Source organism: Rhamphochromis sp. 'chilingali', assembly GCF_963969265.1.
Source record: "Rhamphochromis sp. 'chilingali' genome assembly, chromosome: 4".
NCBI classification, from domain to species: Eukaryota; Metazoa; Chordata; class Actinopteri; order Cichliformes; family Cichlidae; genus Rhamphochromis; species Rhamphochromis sp. 'chilingali'.
This window is the reverse complement of record NC_137948.1, coordinates 23,551,791-23,577,925: the sequence shown is the minus strand read 5'-3', so window position 1 is coordinate 23,577,925 and position 26,135 is coordinate 23,551,791. Positions and strand designations below refer to the sequence as shown.

At 38.8% G+C, this 26,135-nt stretch overlaps 1 protein-coding gene across 1 annotated transcript; it reads right to left on the bottom strand.

The window, feature by feature from the left end:
* Positions 1–122: 122 nt before the first annotated feature.
* usp53b (ubiquitin specific peptidase 53b) lies at positions 123–25,351 on the bottom strand. Its single transcript, XM_080880945.1, has 18 exons — positions 25,281–25,351; positions 24,128–24,317; positions 23,425–23,585; positions 23,224–23,316; positions 22,947–23,081; positions 22,519–22,632; positions 22,210–22,292; positions 18,942–19,047; positions 17,627–17,773; positions 17,177–17,326; positions 16,907–17,075; positions 9,510–9,632; positions 8,646–9,369; positions 6,216–6,277; positions 4,894–4,972; positions 3,283–4,124; positions 3,071–3,157; positions 123–1,995 (listed from the first exon to the last, which is right to left on the bottom strand). Exons 2-17 carry the CDS (start codon positions 24,219–24,221, stop codon positions 3,081–3,083), a joined length of 3,159 nt encoding a protein of 1,052 aa, XP_080737071.1. The 5' UTR covers positions 24,222–24,317; positions 25,281–25,351; the 3' UTR covers positions 123–1,995; positions 3,071–3,080.
* Positions 25,352–26,135: the final 784 nt, after the last annotated feature.

The following is a 26,135-nucleotide window of genomic DNA, read 5'->3' as shown; positions in this document are numbered from 1 at the left end:
CACACACACACAAACACACGGTCAAGTGGCTAATTTAGTAGTGATACAATAATTGAAACTTTATTCAACAATGAATAAAAATAAATATATATTATCTACAAAAATATAAAGTGTAGACAGGTTTCACATGTTTCTTTAAACTGACATGAAGCATTTACTGTAATGTCAATAAATCAACTCAGCAGACCAAATGCACAGGACCAAAACCAAGCAGACGGCAGGATTCAGGGAGGCATCCCGAGGCTACTTATCAGGCATCGTCATCTTATAACTTCTTATAACTGATAAGATCAGTGACATGATAAGATCATGCAGAAAGCTTTCTTTTGTTTTGTGGTTTTACAGCGTAATTAGGTTGCTCCACTGTACGGGTAGCCCGAAATAAAAGAAACAGATCGATGCAATGCCAACTGTGACTTTAAGTGACACAGGAGAAAACCAGTCTCATCAAGCAGGCCTCGAGAGCAAATTCAAACTTTAACTGAAGACTACAAACTGTGAATGCAAGACATAATCGTATTTGCACAATTGGATTAAGTACTGTTAGTTTAACAGAGGGAATAGTTTTTGAACTGCTGAGTTTGCTGCCTGCAGCTGTGATTGTTACATCGAAGCCTGAAGGAGCCACTAAGAACCCCAATCCAACCTATAAATAACATTTTCACATACAGGAGTGTCAAATACGTCACCGGTAGCATTGCCTGCTCCAAATTTAATCGCAACATCGTCTATTTCCCTTCATTCATCATTTTTATTCTCTAAATGTGGTTCACCAACAAAGAACAAAACAACAACAAAAAATGAATTCACTGAAAGTGTCAAGGCACTGTTGATACAACTGAAGACACAATGTTCAGAATGTAAAATTAAACTTGTGAGGAAAAGAGAAGAGTTTTTTAAGATGAAGGAAAAAAAAACAAACCCACAATCATTATGAAGAAAAAACACTTCACATGTGAATCAACGTTAAGGTAATCTGGTTATTATTCGTGGACTGAGCTTCAGTTTATCGGTAATTTAGTTATTAGTTACTTTTTCCATTAAATATATAGGAAGTCTTCAAAAAATAGCAGGGATTTATAATTACTACAGCACAATCAAGTTGTTTAAAGGCAGTCTAGTGTATATCATCGTGTACTGTATCAGTGAGCGATAGACTGGACTGCCTGTGAAGTCCAAGTCTTGTTTTTCTTATATTTAAACAGTGTAAGTAAACCATGACAAATACAAGTAGAAACACCCAAAAAAACGAAATGACCAACACAAATTTCAAATGTCTGTCGGGTCAAACACGGCATACATACACAGCTAAATGTGTTCAGTAGGAGTAAATACCTGGACAAAGGTTGATGTGATAAAAATGTAAGGTGAAAAAAAATATGTGTATATGGCATGATGGTTATAAAGAGACTTGGCAATCTAGTGAGTTGAAAAAAATATATATATATTGAGATTTGAAAAATGTGCATATAAAAAAAAAAGGATCTAAAAACACCAAAACCTGCTCTTAAAGTAATTATTTTTTAAAGTGAATGCATAGTATGCCTCTGACAGTTTGTTTTCCAACACATTGTTTGCATTATACATTTAGATTCAAAAATGTAAGCATAACATAATATTATGTATTCTAGTGTGAGCAAGAGAACATTCAAGTGTTTAAAAGGTTACAAATTGCTATTTGATGACTTTGTTTTATTACAATTGAATAAAATCAAACAGAATGTTATGTTTGCTGGAGTCAGTCCAGGATTATCATGCTCATGCTCAGGCTGTACAAACAGCTAGTATGACTCTGTAAAGGCCACATGCAGGTTTCAGAATATTAGTCTTACTATGAACAAGGATACTTGTGTGTTATGTTAAGTAGTATGGTTAATAGTTATGTCAGTTATATCAATTACATTGGCATTATTATGAAAATACCTGGAAATACAGACCTGCATTTAAATCTGCCTACTTTAAGAGGAAGACTGGGGAAAAATGGTTTTGACATCACTGGGAATTACAAAAAAAAGGTTACAAGAATCAGCACTGAAGACAAGAAAACACAAAAAGGTTGCACGACTGTGTATGGCGGTTACTAAATAGCCTGAAGGCTGCCCTGTGACATTGCCAATAAAACCAACCAATAAAACAAGTTACACTTTTTTTTCTCAAGGATGACATAAAATTGACCTTTACTGTGGGTGGTTTTCTCAAGTAAATGAACAATCGATCATCTTTTCCAGTACACTTTTTTTCTTTTTTTTACATCAAAAGACTGACTGGTATGGGGCAGCCCACAGTCATTCATTAACAGAATAATGTTGTAAAATAACTGATAACTGATAACACTTAGAACACCTCAGTAAATAAATAAGAGTCACTGTTACGGTGTCTGTCCTCTGGTGACCTAAAGCCTCCAAAATGTGCATAAAACTCGTAAGGTGCTCAGAAATCATGAATACTTTTCCGATCTTACTCCTTTGACAGGGGTAATTAGATTAACTGCCTTTAACCTGCTATCGATGAGGCCAACCTTTGATGTTATTATGTTGTGTAGAATGACATCATAATCAGATAATGTATCTTTAGCATATCTTTTCATGATAGCATGCTCTTATTTGTGATCACACTCAATTCTTTTACCATACAGACCACAGCACATCATCTGTGATTCACCTTAATCTCTTTTGCCTTACCCTAAATATATTTGTATAGTTTAATTTCTGCAGCACTAGTGCACAAATAAAATATGTGCACTAAAATACAAATATTTTAAAACAGACATACGGTGATAAAAAAGAACGATCTAACCCTAAAAAAACTTCTTAGTGCAAACTGAAAACAGGGTTTTGTTGAAACGAAATCTTCGTGCAGCAACGCTACAAAACAAATGAAGATACACGTGAACGTTGATAATCCGTCAAGTCATACACAACAGCATTTAGAAATAGGTTTTATTTATGTGACAGGCTTGCATAAATAAGTTCGTCTCGGTTTGGAGGTGCCGTGGCTTCCTGACATATTTCCATTCTGTAAACTCTTTGGCATCCAGTTAATACTGCCCATCCATGTAAACAAAACTTACCAAGTTACACTCATAAAAAACCACGTTCATCCAGTCCTTTGGCTGTCACTGGGTTCCATTTTGCAGTGGGTTTATTGCTATTATGGCCTGTGAAGGAAAAAAAAAGAGTTTCCTTTAAAAAAAAACCTTGTTTTTACAACAGTCACGTGTCACTGACACAGCAACAAAGAAAACAATACGATATTGTCATTTTGTCCTTTCCAGTAACTTACTGGTTTTGTTTGGAGGCTTACTTGTTTCCGGTCTGGCTTTTGGCACATCTTGTGAATGTGTATCACTGTTATCTCTCCGCTCACTTGCAACCGTTGTCCGTGGCACCGTGGCAGAGAGGACAAGAGGCCTCTGGTTGTGGTACTTGAGACGGTATGTTTCCGTCATGCAGTTATCCACATTGAAGTATGTTGTCAGAGAAACCTCTTGAGCAGGCACTGCCTGTTCCATCCTGCATCCAGCTGCTCTTTCCTCGCTTTCACACGATGATGGGGTACTCCTTTCTGGGTCAGACCCTGACTTGGAGCTTGCATCTGAGAAGGTTCGGAGGCCCGACATGTCGGGCTTTCTGTGAGGACTGACGTAAGATGTAGACGAAAGACGAGGACTTGATGGAAAAGGTTCTTGGAGCATCCTGGGACGAAACACTGGGTGGCCTGTTTCCCCTTGGTGAGGAGTCCGTTGGCTGGGTCGAAGGTGAGGCAACCCTGTTGTACCAAGCTGACGCTGGCTGTTCAGTTGAAGAGGTTCTGCCGTCACATTGCTGGGAGGGTGGTATGGCAGGCTTATATGGGGACACTGAGAATCAGAGGCTGTGGCCTCACTGTTACTGGAGAGGTAAGTGCTTTCTCTATCCTCTGACTCAGAGAGAGCAAGATCATCAGAGCTGTTCCATTCTGAGCTGCTGGTTTTTGTAATGTGCCTCAGGTTTGTACTTTCTCCAGTGTGCCCTCTACAGTTTGTCATCTCCTGCTGCTCACTCTGCCTGCTGTCCGAGCCAGACGAGATCCTCTCAGAAGACCCTGCTTTTCTGGAGGTACTAGACGTGTACTTTGATTTCCGTCTACAGAAAAAGAGGAAATTAATTAAGATGTAAAAACTTAAAATTCATGTATATTGTCTTAAAGCATTTTGCTATATATTATTGCTATATTACATTTCAGTGTAATAACTTGGATTTGTGCAAAACAACACATTTTGGGGTGCAAACTGAAGCAGCGCAAGTTTCCGACAACTTTTCAAACATCCAAGATCTACAACTTGCTGGCTGGCCTAATCACCGTAATCCAAACTACTCTGACATGTCACATGTATTTTTTTAAAGATATATTATACAACTGTACTTTTTCTCAGGTATCACTGATTTTCAATGAATGAAATGTCCAGAAATGTTCAGGAAGGAAGCTCAGCATCTGGTCTGGTTTGCTTTTTTTGTCAGCTGAAGTTTGGGGAGGAGAAACTAAAGTTTCCATGACAGCAGTGCTACAAAAATCTCTTCTAGTAGTTATGCACACATCTATTTTTGATGTGGAGGGCATTGATTGTAGGAACATAACAAGTTTCCAGAGGTAAACTGAGTTTTAGAATCACAGTGTTGACTTTCTGGCTCCATCCTTTAGGTCTCCTCTTCCATTTCATTTAGCTCTCTGTCTGTGTTCTCAGTTTATACTAATTATGCGATTTGTTAATTTATCCAATATGACCCATTACACACTATAACCACAGTGCAAGTCATCCCTATATATACAGGTGGATTAAGTCCATCAACTTGAACTATTTTTTAAAAACTAAAGCCATTTTTATGTAATTCAAGAGAAACAACAAGAAACAACCTCGAACATGGACTGCTCTTTTGATGTGAATGTGAAACTTGATCATGGTTCTTTCCCTGAGGTTTGGGTTGATGTTTGCCTATAAAACAAAACAAAACAAAAAAACAGGATCAAAACAAAGCAGTAAACTGAATAAAACAGGAAACATCCAAAAAAGATAAATCCATCTTTTTATAAGGTTTATTATTACTATTATTACACAAGAAGAGCAAAACAAATAGTAAGACATGGAAAATCACAGGCTAATCAAAAGTCTAAACTAAGAAGGCAGCTGGGAGAAAATCATCTGTCTGACATCAAGGCTGTTGCCCTCTCAGGACACAAGGTGGCAGCAGCAGCAAGTTAATCTCACAAGACTTTCACACAGCTGGATGAATCAGTCAGCAAGCTCCCTCCATGCACCAGCGCAGCAAGAGGCAGTGTGGTGCTGAATTCCTTCCCTTTAAAAATAGATGTGTTATTTTTTTCTTCGCTGTTGCCCTGGAGAGGTCCATGCAAGGATAAAAGCTCTAGCTGTTGGTTGGAAACACTGGCTCTGAATGCACATAGCCTTGATTAAGTATTGAGTGCAGCACACTCCTAAGTACAGCATGCAACAGAAAGATATTTATGACAATGCCGGCAGCCACGTCCAGCTGTGCTATCTGAACAAGCTTTGTGGGATTATCATCAGATTAATGCCTGTGCAGGACTGACTGGGTGAAGAGGTTAAATAAGCCAGTCCAAACTCAACATAGCCTATACAAGACAGGTTGAAGAAGATAGAACTTTATTAATCCCTCGGGTGGGTTCCTCTGGGAAATTCGGTTAAAGAAAGAAAGAAAGAAAGAAAGATGAACTTTTGAAAGATCTAATCTAAGTTTCTTTTTTCCTTGTAAATCTTTTCATGTAAGTATTGCAAATATTTTAAAACATATAACTGAGACCAAAGTCCTGTTTCAAACGTCACATTATATTACTTTAATTTTTTTTTTTTTTACATGTTATCCTTTTTTTGCTTCTTTTATGGCAAAATCTACATTTAAAACATCCACATCGTGTTTTTAAAGCAGATATGACTTTGTTTGTGGAGGGATAATTACATCCACCCACAACGTATGTTTCCATGCATACCTGTTATATAAAGTGGACTTGTTACATAGAATAAGGCTGTTACATACAAGTACATGCATGTTAACATTTTACCAAAAACTGAAAATTACTAATAGCAGGTTACAATTACGCACTGCGCTGTGGTTACTTCACACACTACATTTATTACCAGCTAATTATTTTACTGTGCCACGAAAACCTCAGGAAGCCTATAAAATCGTGGAACTTACCATTGTGTGGAGGTGAGGACATTATACTAGATTTTGCATCGCCTCCTTTTTGGTGCTGCTGGCTGAAAATAAAAGACAGCAACTGAGTGTGTTTCCAAGTTTAATACAGAGCCAGCATAAAAAAAACCCTGAAGCATCAAACTTTTACTCTTTTTCTGGCAATAAATACTGCACATCAATCCAGATAATACCAGTAGTATGGCAGCACCAAAGACATATTCAAGGTCTACTGAGACTCTAATGACTAGAATTGACTTTAGATGGAATTGACTGTATAACAGTTGTTTTGAATCTTGTCTAGTTGACCCAATATATTGTCGAGCCTGTAAAAACGTATGATTGCTTTTAATTCTTACATTACATTCAAACTTTCATGTAGTTCTCTAGCTATACCATATATTGTTCAACAAAATGACAAAAATGTGCATAAAAAGGCTGAAAACAGTAGTAGTCCATGGTACTCTTTCATTTAAAGTATTTTTATTTTCAAAAGACATCTAAGGTAAATAACCAACCACTGAAAATATCTATCGTTATTACCAAGTTAAAACTGATTATTAATTGCTACATTCCTTCAGACCATTACAAAAATAATGCTTTGATGAGTACCATCATCAATAACATTCATGATATTTCAAGGATACCTTTGTAATATGATAGTGACTAAATGCAGTACTCAATAGGCTGTAAAAAAATGCAGTTTTTATTAAATAATTATTATTCCTAAAGGTGCTTATTATATTATGAATCCTCCCTAAAATGTACCTGTGTGTATCGGTACTCTCTGTTTATAAACCATACTCACTGACAAAGACTTACAAACTGCAAATTGAACAATTATGGAGAAATTTTATTAAATTTTTCATAATATTAATTTACAAAAAACAGATGATTTCCTACCTTAAATACCTTTTACTCAATATAATTACATACTTAAATACAAGTTTTTTAATAGTTTGCTTTTACTTGCATGAGGCACGTTCATATTTTAATATCTCCGTGTACAGACTGCAAATTTAGAGAGCATTTACACATGCATTTCTTTTTAAACTTTAAAGTCCTTTTTAACCATTCAATTTTGGGTTGAATGTGACCTTTAAACAATCAATATTCATGTCAAATAAAGTCATTAACTGATGGGTGATTTGGAGCCTTGGTGAACACAAACAAATTTAGGACCAAATTCTCACAGTGTGACTGCTTCTCCACACACACACAAAACAACCAATCAAAACATACTGAGTAATGAAAAGTGCCATCTGAACAAGATTTAGACTGAAAACCACTCAAATATGGCTTTCAGTGATTAATAATTCCTTGTTAAATATACAGCCAAAACTGTTTTATAGCTTCCAGGTCTGCTTATGTATTGTAGATATATGTGCATTTCTGTGTCTGCTGCTGGCGTCCTCCACACACTCACCCTTTAAAGTGTACATGGGAATAGAGTATTAAAATAAACCTCCCTTTTTTAGCTTCTGGGAAACTTTTATAAATATAAAATGTCAGAGAATAAAAAAATAATGGAAAAATATCCTGTGTCCTATCAAAGGTTTTTAAGGTGTCCCTTTTATAATTATGGCGCTCACTGTGGATCCAAATGGATTTAGCCAGACCTACTCCAGCTGGACTCAGTCCAGGTACACTGCAGTGAGCGGAGTCCATCTCAGTCTATGGAGAAAAAGCTTTTTTGTCCACAACACAAAACGTGACCAGTGGATAAGTGGAAAAAATTAGCAAGTGGCAGAATATATCCAGCTCTCTTAAAATAACCATAGTCGCAAAAGGAAAACAAGAGTGCGCGTGACTATGAAACTAAAATGTGCAGAGCAGCATTTTTAAAACACATAAGCTAAAAAGATGGACAACACAAGTTTGTTTGTTTTTTTCTGTTTACATTGTAACGCAAATAGAAATGCTAGTTATTGTCATTGACAAGAACTTGACATATTCTCAACATGTTTATTAATGAAGGTTTTTATCCATAGTGTATTAATGCCATGGTAACGAGCTGAATCAAGAAGAAATTGTCTTCTTAGATTCACACATAGTACACATTTCACAGTGCAGGATGAGTCATAAACCTCTTTTGGTTTTCCAGGAAAAGATAGGCCTTAAAATACATTTTGAACATATACAAAACTATTTTTTGTCATTGTTAACACAGGCTTATTGGTGCTTTTAGAAAAAGATATCTGAAAATGTGATTTCTGGGCCAAAGTGTTCTGGGTCATCAAAATGTCCTTTTGTCACATGTACTATTTTAATGAGAAAATTCATAACAAAAGATTCACTTAAATCTTACTCTATTTCTAGAGATCTTATGATGTTGCCTATTAAATAAACTATTTATGAACACAGCATGCTGGCGATTTGCCGCAGGTAAAATTAAAATGACAGTATCTGTCATAGTCATCAGCTGAGTCTTACCTTTGCAGCGGTACCTCCGCTGTTGATCTCTGGTCTTTAACAGCAAAGCCATCGACCCCAGGAGAATCAGGATTGGTGGAGCCACTGCTGAGTCTATCACTGCTCTCATAGCCAGACTCTGTCCTTTGAATGGTCCAGGTATCACTACGTAGAAGAGTCTTTGGGCCCCCCTTTAGTTTGCTGCCCCTCTGGTAATTTGCTCGGCTTTCTGACTCTACAGAGCTGTGGCTCTCAGTCTCAAGCCGCTGCTCGTCCTCATAAATTGTCATTAAACATTTCTGTTTCCGATCCTCTCTGGTTCGGACATATTCCCGCTCGCGATCTCGGTTTTGTTCTGGGTGCACCCTCTCGTGTGATGGAGGCTTACTACACCGCGGGCTGTCATGTTGCTGCTGACGCCGCTGCTCTAGTTCATTCAATACCGTGTCCACATTTAACACCTCCCGAATAGGTCTCCAAGTACACTTAGACTTATTGCGACTTCCTCCACTCCCATCTTTTTCCCATTGGTCATGGGTGCCATCCTGGTCATTGTGACCTGGGAAATTATTAGTTTTCCGACTATGTCCACCACTCTGTGCACTAAAGGACTGTCCATGTGGCTCCTGAGATCCTCTGCTTGAATGGTTTGACGGCTTCTCATTACGTGGATAGCTTTTTGATTTTTCCACAGGAGGCCCTGGACCATTCTCTGGTGGAGATGAAGGTCTTGCATGCGTCATATCTAAGAACAGTGAACACAGATTATTTGCAGAATATCGCATGTAGAGCCCATGCAGTCTGCAAATTTGTCTTTCTCCTCCCAGATTTACACTGCTACCCTTATAACTAGAGAACATGTGCTATATGCACACAGCCCTCTACCTTTGTTTTGTGATGGTTCAGTTCTTCGATGACCTCTGTCTTTTTTTGATGTTTCACCTGGCCTCTGCAAATTCTCCATGAAAGTTTCCTGAAATTTGTTAGGACTGCCAAGAGGATGTTTTACTGTTGGGGAAAATAAATTAATCAAATGACAGGACTGTGGTTTCTCTACAACACAGAAATTATACTGTTTTTGACAAAGAATTTGGAATATTTCTGGCTCTCGAACAACTAAATGAGTGCTAAATATTTACTTTGAGCCATAAACTACCTTTAGCAGGGTTAGTTCCCATGGCCCAAATTTAAGAAAAGAAAGAAAGAAAGAAATAACAAGTAAAATGAAAAACTCTAAAGATTTGTATATATTTTAACTCAAGACTACAGTCTATACAAAAGACATTATTGTGCTTTTGACCAACATTATGTATGACGTAACCACAACTCTCCAGCATCACAAATATTTTGGCAAAGAGACAATAAGAGCACACACTCAAATGTGCATTCTAACTTTGAGTAATGTACTCTATCTTTTTATTTCTGCCAGGACGCTGGGGATGTAGCCAGTGGCCAGTGACTACAGATGTTTCTCATTTGACATCATGGTCACATTGATCGAACGTCCATATTGGTTGTAAAACAACCACCGACAGCGGGAGAAAAGTGTAAATCCCGGAACTGGTTAGCAAGTGGTTTCTGGATTTTGTCGGCTATTACTAGGTGAAACTGGTCGCAAGAGAGTGCTGCTTGTCAGTGGTTTGATTGTTACCAAATGGCTACAGTCGCCTGTGGAAAATGTCTGCATTGTCTGCAAGCACTCACAATCTACTAATCTACTGCAGTCTACATGTTCCAGAAGATGCAACATTGATTTTGAAAGCAAATGTTTCAATACAGCTCGAAGAGTAGCCGGGGAACATCTGCCGGTGTGTCAGTGTGCTCAATGCAAACTATGGGTAACCAAAGCAATCTTAAAGAGGTTTTTGCCAATTACTCAGGAAATACACATGGTTGCTAGGACCAGTTTTTAGGCCTGCATGATTTAGCCCTCTGGGCTATTCACTTAATCTATGATCGTCATCATGACTGTCACATGTCCAAAGTGGGCAGACAAGTCAACATGACGTAGTTAGCAGTCATGAATCTCACAAAACCTCAATATCATTTTTTGATCCATAAGATGTGAAATCCTGTGCAAACACTTATTCAACAGCAATTGGAAACTTTGTCTGGTTAAGCAAAAACTGGTTGCCTTGTGGTCTTGTTACACCCTGAATCTCATGATAAGACAGCAGTGTTAATCTGTTTGCAAAATTAGTGGCTGTAAATTCATCCATGGGCTATGATTTACTCTTAGAGTGACTCCTTTTGCATTTTTTCCTGTGCCATATACTTATAAGAATTAGTTATGAATCAAGTAAACGGTATTGCATGAGAAAATGTTAGAAGGGCTACTTTCATTATTAAATCATAGTCCATATAAAGTACACAGTAGATGCACCATTCTGCCGTTGCTTCTTGCCAACGGGGAAAGAGACAAAACAAGGAACATATGCTGCATCATTAACTTTGGTAAAATACACAATTGCTGCCATGGCTGCCCACCCTGTGGTGTTTCTTTGCCTTTTGTAGCAAACGGGTCACTGTGAGAAACAGTGCTGATGTGAACTGTGAACATCTGGCTTTTTAATGACCATGATCACCTTCCACTGTCTTTTACTTTTGTAACTCAGCTCTTCTCTTAGTTACTTTGCTTTTTGCAGCACTGTCTCTTTCTTTGTATGTGTACTGCGCTTTAAGCAGAGGTTTCATTTTTACTTTTTAAAAAGTAAAAACGGAGAAGCTGCATTCAGCTTTTATGCTCCTTATATCTGGAACAAACTCCCAGAAAGCCTCAGATCAGCTGAAACACTCAGTTTATTTAAATCCAGGTTGAAGACTCACCTATTCTCAGCTGCATTTGAATAAAGCACCAAATCCACACTTTTAAGCTTAAACTTCAAAACTTACATTTTAACTACTGATTTTATCTATTGCTCTGATTTTATCTGTTTTGATTTTACATACTGTTTTGTTTGTTTGTTTGTTTGTTTGTTATTTAGTTTGTTTGTTTGTTTGCTTGTTTTAATCAATTTTAAATCATGCTTTTTATTTGTTTTTGTTTCTAATGTCTCTGTAAAGCACTTTGAACCACCTTGTTGTTGAATAGTGCTATACAAATAAACTTGCCTTGCCTTGCCTTTTATTATAAGATCTACATTAAAACATAATACAATTATTACACTACAAATATTTATATGGCAGTGAAGGAAATATTGTGAGGATTATCTGAAACATGAGGTGAAATATTGCATAATGCTGTGTGTATGCAAAGCTGGATGTTACAAAAGTGGTGAGTAAGAGCAGTGAGTAAACTGTCATATACTGTTCATGCAGCCCAATGTTGGCATTGAAGGACATCGACTGTTCCAAGCATACTAAACAGTATATGCAGCAAAGTGCTGTTTAATTTAATAAAGCAAATTTTATCTTGTGTCTTGAAATGATAGAGCAAATTTGTAACGAAAGCATTAAACCACAAAACATTTCTTGGTTTGCTGCTTTAGTTTGAATGAGCATAAAGTACTGTACAGGACTGAAAACTCACTCCTAAAAACTGCACATCAAATTAACAGGACAACAGGCAAAATATGATTACATTCAATGAAAGGATAATAAATAAAAAACTGAGCCATCTGAGTGTGAAGCAAATGCATCAACGACTTACTTTGAATGTCATAAAAACAAAAATCCTGTCCCATGCCAAAGTATCTGGGCTCCACATTAAAGCAAAACAATCCATCTAAACAGGAAAGGTGCCATTGCCAAAACCCCAAGCTTAGAAATTAATGGAGGCAAATGTCAGAAATGTCCAGGGGAGGAGTGAGAACTGTGGAGCAGGGGCATGAGTGCGTTTGGCCACAGGAGCGGGGATTAGGGAGCAAGGCGTGGGTGGTAATCTGCGTGCAACAGAGGCATCATCCTCATGTCAAGTTCAAGCCAGCACATAGAGGACAATCTTTCCGCCTGAGGTTTAACGGCATCACCCTGACGGAAACCATAACTGTAATTTGTGATTGACTGAAATCACCACTGTCATACTATTGTCATACTGTTAAATTTTACCTGATGATACTTTCACAAAGACAATTCAAATGCTGAAACAGACTGGGCTTTTTGGAAAAGAAATTACTAGACAAATTGGAATGGATCAGCATTCTGATCCCTATCATGCTCTCTTATGTCGCAGCTTCATTTCACTTTAAGTTCCCGGACAAGCCAAGGATAATCTCTGTGATTGCAGCCTGGTGGACACTAAACCCTATTGTTGCACAAAACTCATTGTGTAAGTGTAAGGTTTGCTTAGATAAATCATACGCACACAGTAAAAAACACACAGTACTTTTTTAATCTAAGCTAACAGAGAGAGCACACTGCATCTTACTCTGAAAAGAACACTGAGCCCAACATTATGTAACTAAAGCAAAATTCAAAGAAACAAAATTCCTTTAGCTGGCTAAAATTATTATGTATTACTATGTCAGAGGATTATTTTACTCCTTGCTGTATGTCCAGGTAGCTTTTAGAACGCTAATGTTAGCTGTCTGTTAGCAAGCTACTGCAGTTACCGTAGTTAAGGCATTTGTAAATGTAATAACATGAATCATTGTTTTTTTTTAAATAATCCAGGGTCCACTATTATAGAGTTACATATGTGTTACCTTACTTTAAAAAAATAGCCTCACACTGGCATTTGAATATCACTGATAAAATACAAGATGCTAAAATATACACAGATCACATCAAGTGTCAGGATCCCACAATTTTTCTATTCTTTCTCCTCTTGTTTATACAAAAAAAACTGTGCATCCCACTCCACAGCATGTATTAGGCACTTATTACATTAATCAGATAGAGTTGATATGGAGGCATCTTTACACAATCAGAAGTCAGAGCCATGAATTGTTGTCTCCTGTGTGAGTGGGAATTAACTTCACTCTATGCTATATGAGAGAACATTTGAGTTTGTGAATGTGTGCGCACATGTGTGAAATTTCACATACCCCATTTTATAGTGTGAAGAATCAGTTAAGACTCATCCAGATATTAGCTGCCTAATATTACCTCATTCTTTTCACACTAGTGTTTCAGTAAAACCACCATTCCTTTTTGGAAAGTTTGTATGTCCAATCTGAAGTCACAAAAAGTTTTATGGTCATTTATCATGAATCTCCTGTGCTTTACTAGATTGAGATCTGGTGACTGTGGAGGCCATTTGAGTATAGTGAACTTAATTTACTGTTCAAGAAGCCAGTTTTCAGTGATTTGAGCTTTGGGACATGGAATGTAGCGGAGGTAGCCATAAGAGGATGGGTACAGTGATGGGTACATTTGGTGCTAAGGGGTCCAAAAAGTGTGCCACATAATATCCCCTACACTATTACACCACCACAATGATGGTTCACTGCTTTCATGTCATTTACATCAAATTCTGAGCCTACCATCTGAATGTTGCAGCCAAAATCAAGACTCGTTAGATCAGGCAAAATGTCCAATTTTGGTGAGCCTGCGCAAACTGAACCCTTGAGCTCCTGTTCTTAGATTTTTAGATACTTTTCTGCCTTGGATGAAATTTGTGATTATTTCATCGACTAATGTCTTCCTGTTAGCTTGAAACAGTCCTCTGACCTCTGATATCAACAGGGCAATTTGTCCCACAGAAGTGCTGCTCACTGTGAATTTTCTTTTATTTGTCTTTTTATGTAAACAGCAGTTTTGCACTTGAGGAAGTAAAACATAAACATTTAATGCTTTGAATAATTACAGGTAGTAATCAGGACTTAACTGTAGATTATCCCTAATCTGACTCGGGGTAGGCCATTATTTAATCTCATGGATTTATTGACAGTATTTGCCAACAATCCAATAATCATTAATACATTATTTACTTTCTCAAGTTAGTAAATGCAGGATAACTGATTTTTGGCATTAATGTATAACCAAACGATCTTGATGTAGAAAAATGAAGGAATGAACAGAAAGTAGGTCTATACTATTCAAACCATAAATACAAGCATTTCTGAGGCAGAGTTGAACATGTTTAGAGTGGGAAAATATAGTTCACAGTAAAAAGACATCACACCTGATATATATTGTGGATTATCGCCTTTATATATATGTGTGTATATATTAAATATACGCATATATATATATATATATATGAGAAGTTATCTTTTGTCTCATCCTGGACTGTGGTGCTGACACTCACCAGTCCCCGGCCCCCTTCCTTCCGCTTAGCGTACAGCCTCAGGGTGCTGGACTTGGGGTGAAACCCTCCATACATGGTAAGGAGCTTTCTTGTCTTTATGTCAGTGGCTTCTATCTCCTCCTTTGGCCAACTTATTATACCAGCTGGGTACCTGATAACGGGGAGGGCGTACGTGTTGATAGCCCGGATCTTGTTCTTACAGTTCAGCTGACTCCACAGGACTTGCCTGACCCTCTGCAGGTACTTGGTGGTTGCAGCTTTCCTAGCTGCCTCTTCATGGTTCCCATTCGCCTGCGGGATCCCCAGGTACTTGTAACTGTTTTGCGCCTCTGGTATTCTTGCCAATTCCTTTCTGTGTCCCGCTCATGTATTGACCCATGTGCCTGTTCATCTTAGCCGATATGATGCCTGACAGGAGCTTCCATGTAGTACTGAGGCAGGTTATTGGTCGGTAGTTGGAGGGGACCGGTCCCTTCTTGGGGTCCTTGGGGATCAGGACCGTCCGACCTTCGGTTAGCCATTCTCTCTCGTCAACTAGCAGCTGGTTCATTTGTGCTGCCAGACGCTCGTGGAGTGCAGTCAGCTTCTTCAGCCAGTAGGCGTGAACCATGTTGTGGCCTGGTCCAACTCTTCATACTAGAGACCCTTGCTTGGATGTCTGCCACTGTGATGGTTACTGGACCCTGTTCAGGGAGGTTGCTATGGTCTGCCCTCAGATCCACTAGCCACTGAGCATTGCCGTTATGGGTTGCGTCCTTCTCCCATATGCTCTTCCAGTATTGCTCCGTCTCCAGCCTTGGTGGTGCTGTTCTCTTATTGTTCCCTTGCCACTGAGAGTACACCTTTGCTGGTTCTGTGGAGAAAAGCTGGTTTATTCTCCTGCCTTCTATCTCTCTGGTGTACCTCCTCAAGCGGCTGGCCAAGGCTGTGAGTCTTTGCTTGGCAGTTTCCAAGGCCTCAGGTATGGACAGCTTGCTGTATTTTTTATGCACCTTCTTTGTCGCACCTTTCTCCAACTCAGTTAGTTGGCTAACCTCCCTCCGTACTACTTTGATCTTGCCCTCTAGCCTCCTTCTCCATGGAGGGTACTGCTCCTTGTGGCTGTTCAACTTATAGACTGCTGCCGTATTGTAGATCAGCTTATGATGGCCCCAACTGACTGAGTGCTCAGTGAATACCTCAGGCAGCAAAAACCCAAGAAAGAGGAGGGAGACGAGGAACCATCATGGAAGGACAGGCCCCTGCACGGTATGTACCACCGGCAGATAGAGAAGGTGGCTGATATCCAGAAATCCTACCAGTGGCTGGACAAAGCTGGACTGAAAGACAGCACAGAGGCACTAATCATGGCAGCACAAGAACAAGCTCTGAGTACAAGATCCATTGAGGCTGGGGTCTATCACACCAAGCAAGACCCCAGGTGCAGGCTGTGTAAAGATGCCCCAGAGACAATCCACCACATAACATCAGGGTGCAAGATGCTAGCAGGCAAGGCATACATGGAACGCCATAACCAAGTGACCGGCATAGTGTACAGGAACATCTGTGCCGAGTATGGCCTGGAAGTCCCGAGGTCAAAATGGGAGATGCCCCCAAGGGTGGTGGAGAATGACCGAGCTAAGATCTTGTGGGACTTCCAGATACAGACGGACAAAATGGTGGTGGCTAACCAACCGGACATAGTGGTGGTAGACAAACAGAAGAAGACGGCCGTAGTGATCGATGTAGCGGTTCCGAATGACAGCAATATCAGGAAGAAGGAACACGAGAAGCTGGAGAAATACCAAGGGCTCAGAGAAGAGCTCAAGAAGATGTGGAGGGTGAAGGTAACGGTGGTCCCCGTGGTAATCGGAGCACTAGGTGCGGTGACTCCCAAGCTAGGCGAGTGGCTCCAGCAGATCCCGGGAACAACATCGGAGATCTCTGTCCAGAAGAGCACAGTCCTGGGAACAGCTAAGATACTGCGCAGGACCCTCAAGCTCCCAGGCCTCTGGTAGAGGACCCGAGCTTGAAGCATAAACCGCCTGCAGGGGTGAGCTGGGTGTTTTGTTTTGTTTTTTGAGAAGTTATAATAAGTGGAAGGCTGTCTTACCGTTCATGTCACCGTTTACTTGGGCTTTGTAGCGGGGACACATGGTGGTCTGCCTTGGTGCATCTTCATTAGATACAGGACTTCCCTCGGGGTTGGTGTAAAATAAAAGAAGCGGCTGGAAATGTCCTCTAATACATTTAGAAGCAACATCTTTCCATTTGGACCCAATCTGAAAAAAAGGTGAAAATAACTGAGTTAGAGCATGTAACACAGTAGTAGGTAATACACTTTTGAAAAGGGGTAAGGCGGATTAATGGCAGACATCCTAACCTCTTTCACAGTAGCATCGTCGAAAAACATCCACTTTGAAGATTTGGTGTGATAGGCAAAAGCTGAGTAATGTTTACTCGCAAAACAGATCATCCCCACCAGATGTAGCTCACTCCGTTTAGCATTTTCATCAGTGACTCGGTTGAAAAGCTGAAAGAGATCAAATTGAAGTTTGATGGTTTTGTGCCAGATTCTAAATCCTATGAAAATATCAGTTATTTGTGTGACTTCCGTGGCCAGTTTAAAGATTACAGCATGCTGACCTTCATATATATGATATTAAATGATAAAATTGACAAATATCTTTCGATATGTACATTTGTAACAAGTCTTTTAACACACTGGACAAAAGTGCAAAAAGTACAATGTTTTTTATCTATAATAATCTAATGGAATTCCATTTGTTATCAGGTTACTGGTGACTCAATTCAGCCTTTCACTTGGTCTTACCCCACACAGGTTCAAACGGGGGCTAAGGGACTTAATAACATCATCTGTAAGATCAGACTGCTCGGCGTCCCATACAAATCCAATCGTCACAATCTCTGGACAGTTCATTAGGACGCGACGGATCTTGATGCTCTGACCACAGTTACTCTGCATAACAAATAATGCATTTAAGGATAAAAACAACTGGGCATAGCAATTTTTAATTGTCCAGTAAAGTCCAGTAAAACTATATAATCTTTCTATTTGAAAAAAAAAATTATGTTTGCCTTTAAGTTATGCAGTAATGGGAAATGTGCCTTTCTAATGGGCTACTAGTTTAGGCAAATATGCTGTCTTTTCTAACTCTGAGAAAAACCCACTCTGTTGGATGTTTTGTAATTAGTTTTTTAGTGATAAAGTTGTTTATAAAACACTTTACCGAATTTGCAAAATACTTTAAAACAACAACCAATAAAAACAAAGAAGCAGACACTGGTAAGGAAAATGGCAAAGTTCTTCACTCAAAGTAATAAAGGCATTAAATAAACAAGACAACAATGAATAAACAAGACGCACAATAAAACAATGAAATGACCGTGTGTAAATAAAACACTTACAATGTGGTTGAAAGTTTTGAATTGTTTTACAATTTGATTGAGGCTAGCTGTTCTGCTTATATAACTCTCACTGAACCAATCTCACTGTTGGAAACACAGATTTAAAAAAAGCAAACGTGAACTTTTCTTACTAACTTCTTTTAAGCAAATTTCCCCAAATGTCAGAGTCATAGGTTGTGTCTTTTTGAGGTATAAACAAAAAGATGAAATAAACTGAAAGGAAATTAAAGTGACTTAAATATCATCATCAGAATATTGCAAAGGCATAAAGCAGCCAGAGAGCATGGGAAGAGTACGGGTTTAAGGGAACACAGCACTGTGCCTTAACTGATGCACACTGAAAAGAAGACAGCGGTAGCAAATACAGATGAGAGAAAAACAGTGGATAAGCCCTTACCGCTATTTATATCCTAACACTAGTCTGGCATCGTCTCCTTCCGGTCGCTTCAAGTGCAGTGTCGCAGCAGAAAGCACAGAGTGTACTCTGCACAGTTGCAACAGTCATTTTTGTGTCCATTTTAAAGTATCATACTAACTGTTAAACTGAATGCCTAAATTATTCATTTATAGCTGCGTCAAACAAATCAGCATTTGCTAAAGGTTAAATTCAGACAGATGTTCTTACTAAATAGCAAAACAGGGAAAAGGTAGTGAGCCACCGATTTTCTAAGAAATATTACCAGAGGAAAAGGAAAAGTGACAGCAAATATGGAACATACCGGGCAGCTTCGGAGGTCACCTGTGTTGTTTGCTGCCTGCAGCAACTCTCCAAACATGTCTGACCTTAGCCGCTCGCTCTTCCCCAACATGCGATCAACCTGTTGGCTGGGTGCAAAAACAGAAAATGCATCAACTAATATTTTGTTCCCATTCGATGTGTAACATTAAAAAAAAGTGTGAATCAGAAAATATGATCCAAACAATAAATCTGATATAAATTTAAGCAGATAATAATAATAATTTATGCTATTTATTATTGAGGTTGTGCATTTTTATTATTTTTTGTCTTTGTAAGGTAGAGTGTGCAAAGCCCAGGAAACACCTACTGATAAAATCCAATAATAATAACAGACTACAGCTAAAAATCCCCGCTGGACACCTTTAAAGAAATATAAAAACACTTTTCCATTAAAAAACTGTGCAAACTGTGCAATTATTTAGCAGGTAACAAAGCATCTAATACATCTCTGAAAGAGTAATTGACTCTGCAAACAATTCAAAAATTCACAAATCCTGCATGAATGTACACACATCTCATACTTACATAGAGTAGAAAGAGAATGTAAAAATATCTTTCCATTAAACTGTTTATGAAGGTGTTTTGTTTTTTAACACACAAAGTGAAGGTTAAATATACAAAGGAAATCACAATAGCAACCATAGTAGGTGACACTGGACTGGACTGGAAAATGTTGAGGTCGTTACGATATTGGAATTTCAAACTTCATAGCAATAGCCAGCAAAATACTGGATACCACTTTTTTACCATTAAAAAGAAATACAAAATTAATCAATGACAACACTATTCTTAGGTTGTCTGAAACAGGACAAAAATATATGAGGATAAAAATTACAGATATTTTAAGACTTTCGTTGGTAGTGCAAAAAAGGAAAAAACATATTTTTAAATTGTCTGAAGTAGTGCTGTGCTTCAGGTGACGGCACTATATACTGCTGATCAGGGGGGCTTTGTAAGGTAGGCTGCCAATGTTTCTATGTAACTGATGTAGACTTCTCTCAGTTTCAATTTGTGATTTTTTGTCAAATTCGTTTTTAGTGTTATCCTGATAATTAAGGTTGCCTATTAATAATAAACATAGGCAGGACTGATAAGGTTCGCTTCCTCGCTCCCACATGAATATTGCTGTTTTATCTTTAACCACAGCCGCTAGCTGCTGCCTTAGTGGTTATTGGGGGATTGCTAATAGTTAAACAGCTAACATTAATGTGTACGTTGGTTAAGTTAACAGTTATGATAACTGTTTAATATTTAATGTTGTTGAAATGGGAGCTTCACCAACCTCTGAAAGTGAGTAAAGCAAATATGGATCAAGACATATTCAGTTTTGTTATCATTAGTATATTAGTACTGATTTTAGACAAGATCAGTCACTACTAAACATTTTTTATCTTTATGGTACAACAGTTTGTAGTGGCCAGCATTAGAGTTGTGGCCACTAGGTGTATATATTCATTCACTAGGTGTATATAATTAGCAGGGTGTTATTTAGCATCCATTTTGGGGTTCTTAAGAAACAAAAAGATTAACACAGAAAATTTCAAACAGGGATAAACTGATTGTAAAAATTCTTGGGCAATGTTTGAAATTTAGCTAATATCAAGTTAATGCAGATGTCGATATCTATACGTTTTTATGCACTTATTCCCCCATTGGTGGAAAAGAAGCAAATTCATTTTCTAAACAACTATTACTTTAATAAATAACAATTTTAAGCCGTTCAGCTTTTCACCTCACTATCTTTTAAAATTAATGTGGCAATATGAGTGAGCAAAGCTGTTCAACCTTTATTGCTATATGTCTTCTATCCATCACGTTTTGTTCCATAATGATTTAAAAGCACAAAAACATTTATAATCTATTAATTTCAATTTAATAACGCTAGCTTGGAAATAAATGAATCCAAATGGTAAATGGCCTGCATTTGTATAGCGCTTTACTCAGTCCCTAAGGACCCCAAAGCGCTTTACACTACATTCAGTCATTCACCCATTCACACACAGGCAATGGCAAGCTACATTGTAGCCACAGCTGCCCTGGGGCGCACTGACAGAGGCGAGGCTGCTGGACACTGGCGCCATCGGGCCCTCTGACCACCACCAGTAGGCAAACATGGGGTTAGTATCTTGCCCAAGGATATTTGGCATGCAGCCAGGAGGCAGCCTGGGATCGAACCACCGACCTTCTGATTAGTGGCTGACCTGCTCTGCCACCTGAGCTACAGCCAAGTCTAGTCTAGTCTAGTCTTGGAGCATAGCTGAGCCACTGTGTGAGAGCTGAGCAGCGAAAGGAAATTAAGTGAGGAGCCGGCTCTTGCTCAATGGGAGTCGACTCTTCTGATTCACTACAAAGCACTCTCTAAGCACGGCTCTTAGAGCTGATACTTTTGCGCGTGACACGTTATCAAACGTTACGTTGTGTGTCATGGATACTGTTGACTCCAAATCTCCCGAGAGACCAACACAAGACCGAGACCAAAGTACGTCAAGACCAAGACAAGACCAGTCCAAGACCACGTTAAAGTGGTCTCGAGACCGGTCTCAAGACCAGTTTTGAGACATCCAACTCTAGCAAAGACACTATTATTGATTTCTCACATCATTAAGATTGTGTGAAAAATTGATGGAAGTTTGTTTCTGCCACTGAAATGCTTCTTTTTGGCTGTCAAAGTCAAACTTTTTGGTTATTGTCTTTAAATTTCAACTTAATAATTTGAAATTATGGTTAGGTCTGAGACTCACTAATTCAAAATATTGAAAACATATGAAAAAAAATAAGTTTCAATTTAGAGATAATACGCTGGATCTCCAAAAGTTGATTCTGTTCATCTGGACATAGCGTTTTGTGGGAGAAACGTTTTGTCACTCATCCAAGTGACTTCTTCAGTCTCAGCTGACTGCAGGTTTCCACAATCTTATAAACAGTACATTTGCATAATGACTGAAACCAGCCCACTGAAGGATAATAATACGCTGGAATTTCTTTTTTGTCAGGTGCAGGTGAAAAAAGTCAGAAACAATCTTGCACATATTTGAACTAAAAATTGTGACTACAATAAACCACAATAGACCTGCTGATAATAACCAGCCTTGGATTTGTAATGTGATGACTTGATTAAAACTAGTAACCACCATAGTTATTTTAGCATTGGTAGTATTTTGACATTTAAATTGGGTTTACTGCTTTGGCCTGATTTTTTTAATTTTTAATCAACCAATATCAATATTTTTTATCAATCGAGTACTTACCATAAAGCAGTAGTGGAGACATAATGTACTAATTCTGTGAATGGGTGTGGGTCTGAAGATGCACCACAACAGCGACACACGAACTGCAAAACAAAGGCTGTGCATTATTCTACTGTTTCAAGTTTACAGTCTAGCGTGTTAGATGCATATTTCTAACAAGCAACCAGCTATATGACTCTTTTTATTATTTCAATTTATTAATTGAAAAAACTGACCAACTTAAAATTATGCCCTTCTTTTGCACAAGACAACGCTATTGTGTAGTTTTTTTTTTAATAACACATAGTGGTTTTTTACAAGATTACTCACTTGTTCATAAAGCATCATTGCAAACTTCTGATGGGTGATGCAGGATTTGGATGAGCATGAATCAGTCGCCGTGTCTGAAACTATGTGTAAATGAATTCGCTCCAAGATGTTCTCCTATTATGTGTGAGAGGAGATACAGAGGCAACGATCAAAACAAAGAACACAGCACAGGTGCGTAATTGTAAACACAAAAGTTGACGCAGTAAATGAGAACCACTGAGTAACACTTCACGTAAGCGTGTATTTAATACTCCTCAAAAACGTAACTATGGTGATCATGTACCAACATTTGTGCAGTCTTTTAATGTTCCTATTTCTTCTTTCTTTTCTTCAGTAACACAGTAATACTCTGTAACACTCAGTTAGTGTGGAAAGGCGAGCTGAAGATTATTTTTGATTGTAAAGCAAAAGGCACGGTGTCAACATACAAAGCACTCAGCAGCATCATCCATCAGCCCAAGCTGGAAGCGTTGCTCATCCTTAAAAGTTTCAGCAAGGGCGTTACGCAAGCTGTCGGAGGGAAGCACCCGCTCTCTGCTCTGCTGAAACTGGCTGAATATACTCTGAAAAAGACATAATTAGTTGCATAATTAATTATTAGTTTGCGATGCAGATATTGCATGTATGATCAGACAAGAATTTAATCCTGGACAAAACTAATTTAAAAAAAAGAAGAATGACTTAATGAATTAACACTAAATGTACCTTTAAAGCGCAAAAAATGCAGGCATCACCGAGACAAAAGTGACCTGAGAGCTGCCTCAGACTTCTCCTGAAAATGTCCAGCTGCCAAAGCACCTGCGGGGGTCCAATCAACCACACACATGTGTTCACACAAGGACATAATCTAAAAAAGAGTGTTAGAGTTACCCAGAAATCTAAACCTATTTAAAACATGGTGCACACCTGAACAGCGCTGTTTAAGAAGCAGCTATTCTGGCCGGGCTCATTCAGCAGGCCTTTGGTGAGTGCGAGGGACAGCATGCTCCCAGGCTGGTAGGATTTCTTCAGGCCTCCTCCAGGTTTTTTGAACATCTTCACCCATGCCATGGAATTATTGCCTGCAGCTAAAGGAAAAGAATAACTTTTTAAATTAGAACTTCCCAAAGTTATTCTCTCTACACAAATCAACTTTTGACTTACTTTTTGTTCTTATTACCAAGTAATGATGCAACTCTAAGCCATACTTTTTAATAGGTAATCAGTAATTAACAAAATACTAGATCAATTTAGCACCATACACATTCTTATCTCCTTATACTTTGTTCATCTGCCTTTGTCCCATGTACTTATAGTTGGTGCTCAGTAGGTTTAAATATAGTATATTATAATAGATATTTTATTTTATTGTATTTTTTGGTGGTGGTGTTATAAATGAAACTTTGAAAAAGAAACAACTAGTGTCAACTCAAAACACACCACCACCCAGATTTCTGTCCATTTAAATGCAGTTGCAGCTAAACTCCAGTATACCTATAGCAATAATATTTATTGCATACTGTAATGGAGGCCCTGCTTGAAAATTCTGTTGATCTTGGATACAGTGTTCATTACATCACTAATGCAAATGACTGATTTGGTCAGACGCCAGATGAATCCTGTGAACTACCTTCTCCAGAGTTGGGGGGAGACTTGCTGCAGTTGGACATGTTGGGATGAGGGAGATAGTGAGTTGGTCTGGCCATGGGCTCCAACCATTTCATCCCCACGCACCTCCTGAGCGGTTTGTGGAAAGCATTGTCAGCCACAAGGCAGCCTCAGCCATGTGCTGCCCAACATTGAATGCTACTGGACAAAGTCTGAGGACCGAGGAGGGGGGGGGGGAAAGGTGTAATATTTTAAATACTGAGAAAATATTTTATTATGGAATTCTCAAAAACTATGATTGTTTTTAATCTTAAACACGAAATAAAATACAGATATAAGATAAAATAAACAACAATCCAAAGACACTTTCTTGTATCTTACTTATATGATCCGACTTTACTCCTTTCATGTCTCTGGAATAGCTTAATTTCTTATGAATATAGTATGAAATTACAATGAATGGCTACAGAAGGAAAGTAGTAAATAACTCCGTGGTTGTACATTTTAAAAAGACATAACATTTAATTTTAAAGCTACATCCATACATGCATAAAAAAAATCAAAACACAAATAAATGAATCGTGACTTGTGCAAGATCCCTCATTTGCATGTCTATACACAGGCGAATAAGTTATTATTTTAAATAGTATATTATTGGTAAATGCTATTGTAAAAGTGACATAGCCAATATGAAATACATGCTGAAACAACGTTGATTTCAGGACATTAATTTCATCCTGAAGTCAATGTTGGTAACATCAACAGTGTCATCATATATTCTAACGTTTCAGTGGCCACATGTGTTTATTGCAACCCTCTCTGACACCATGTGATGCCTGTATAGGCCTATACGTGTACATAAGCGCCCATCTTTGCTGTCGGGTTCATGAAGAGGGCATACATCCTCCTTTATTGAACGGGATTTGTTGACCTGATCCTTGGTCCTGTGTTTCCCTGCGATAACAACCTACCGACCCTACACCCACCACCCCAATAAATAAATAAATAAATAAAGCTTCGACGTTCCCACAGTAGGAGACACGTTGCCAGTGTTACACAGCCTTACGCTGTAGATTTTACTGTATATGGGAGCAGCTCCCGGTCTGCCACTGTATTATAAATATGCCGCAACTTGCATTCATGCAGTGGGAAAACAAGCGCTCTTCTACACTCACCTTAAAGAGGAGTCGGATATCGGATAGTTGTCTCTCCTCTCCGCTGAAGGCGCAGAGCGGTCCAGCTGTCAACGCAAAAAAAAAAAAAAAAAAAAAAAAAAAAACCAATCCACGATTGGTCGGTGAATCCTGCAAATAAAACTGCCCAGAAATGACTGCAGATAGGTCCACGTAACGCACTCTCTGTGCAGCATTCCCAACCCCTCCGACACGCACACGAGCGGCAGCCCGAGCCCCTGCTTCCCTGCTTGATAGCGCACTCAACGCAGGACAGTGTTATTTCACTGGAATTAGTCCCCCCGCCTTTTTTTTTTTTTTGTAAAACGGGGCCGATGATGGCCTGTACCAGAATGTCCGACGCGGATTAGTGATGTTTTGAGACTTGAGAGGTCAAACTCCGCCCCTAGTGTAGCCTCAAGTGCACTGCTGCTGTATTGCAATCTTCAATCCCTGCATGGCAAACTGTGTGCTGGCGGAAGGTCAGACTTCCAACTTGTCATGATGATGATGAGAGAAGACATCACATGACTGCACTGGTTTCATAATCATGCAGCACTGTGGGGACTAACCCCTGCCTGCGCTGTGCAGCACAGGCTCTCATTCAAATAAATTTAAAAAAAAAGAGTAGCATGTCTTTGCTGCGTTTTATGTCTTTGTTTGGAGTCCAAGTGAAATCCCAAATGCGTAAATATTCCACAAGTGTCTTTTCAAGCAACGCCAGATAAAGGGCTCCGTGCCCGTTCTTATAAAATATAAGCTAGGGGAGAAAACTGCGCCCAATATTGAACATTTTGTCAAGAGGCTTTGGAGAAATTTTAAACCCACAGTCTCTATCTGTGTGAGTGTAATGCTGCA

Bases quoted from the DNA above. Each gene is read 5' to 3' on its own strand.
- usp53b (XM_080880945.1), bottom strand. From the start codon at position 24,221: ATGAAATGGTTGGAGCCCATGGCCAGACCAACTCACTATCTCCCTCAT. The intron at 9,370-9,509 runs GTAGAGGGCTGT...CACTGTTCTTAG, and splicing joins TGAACCATCACAAAACAAAG to ATATGACGCATGCAAGACCT. The intron at 3,158-3,282 runs GTAAGTTACTGG...TTTCCTTCACAG, and splicing joins TAAGCCTCCAAACAAAACCA to GCCATAATAGCAATAAACCC.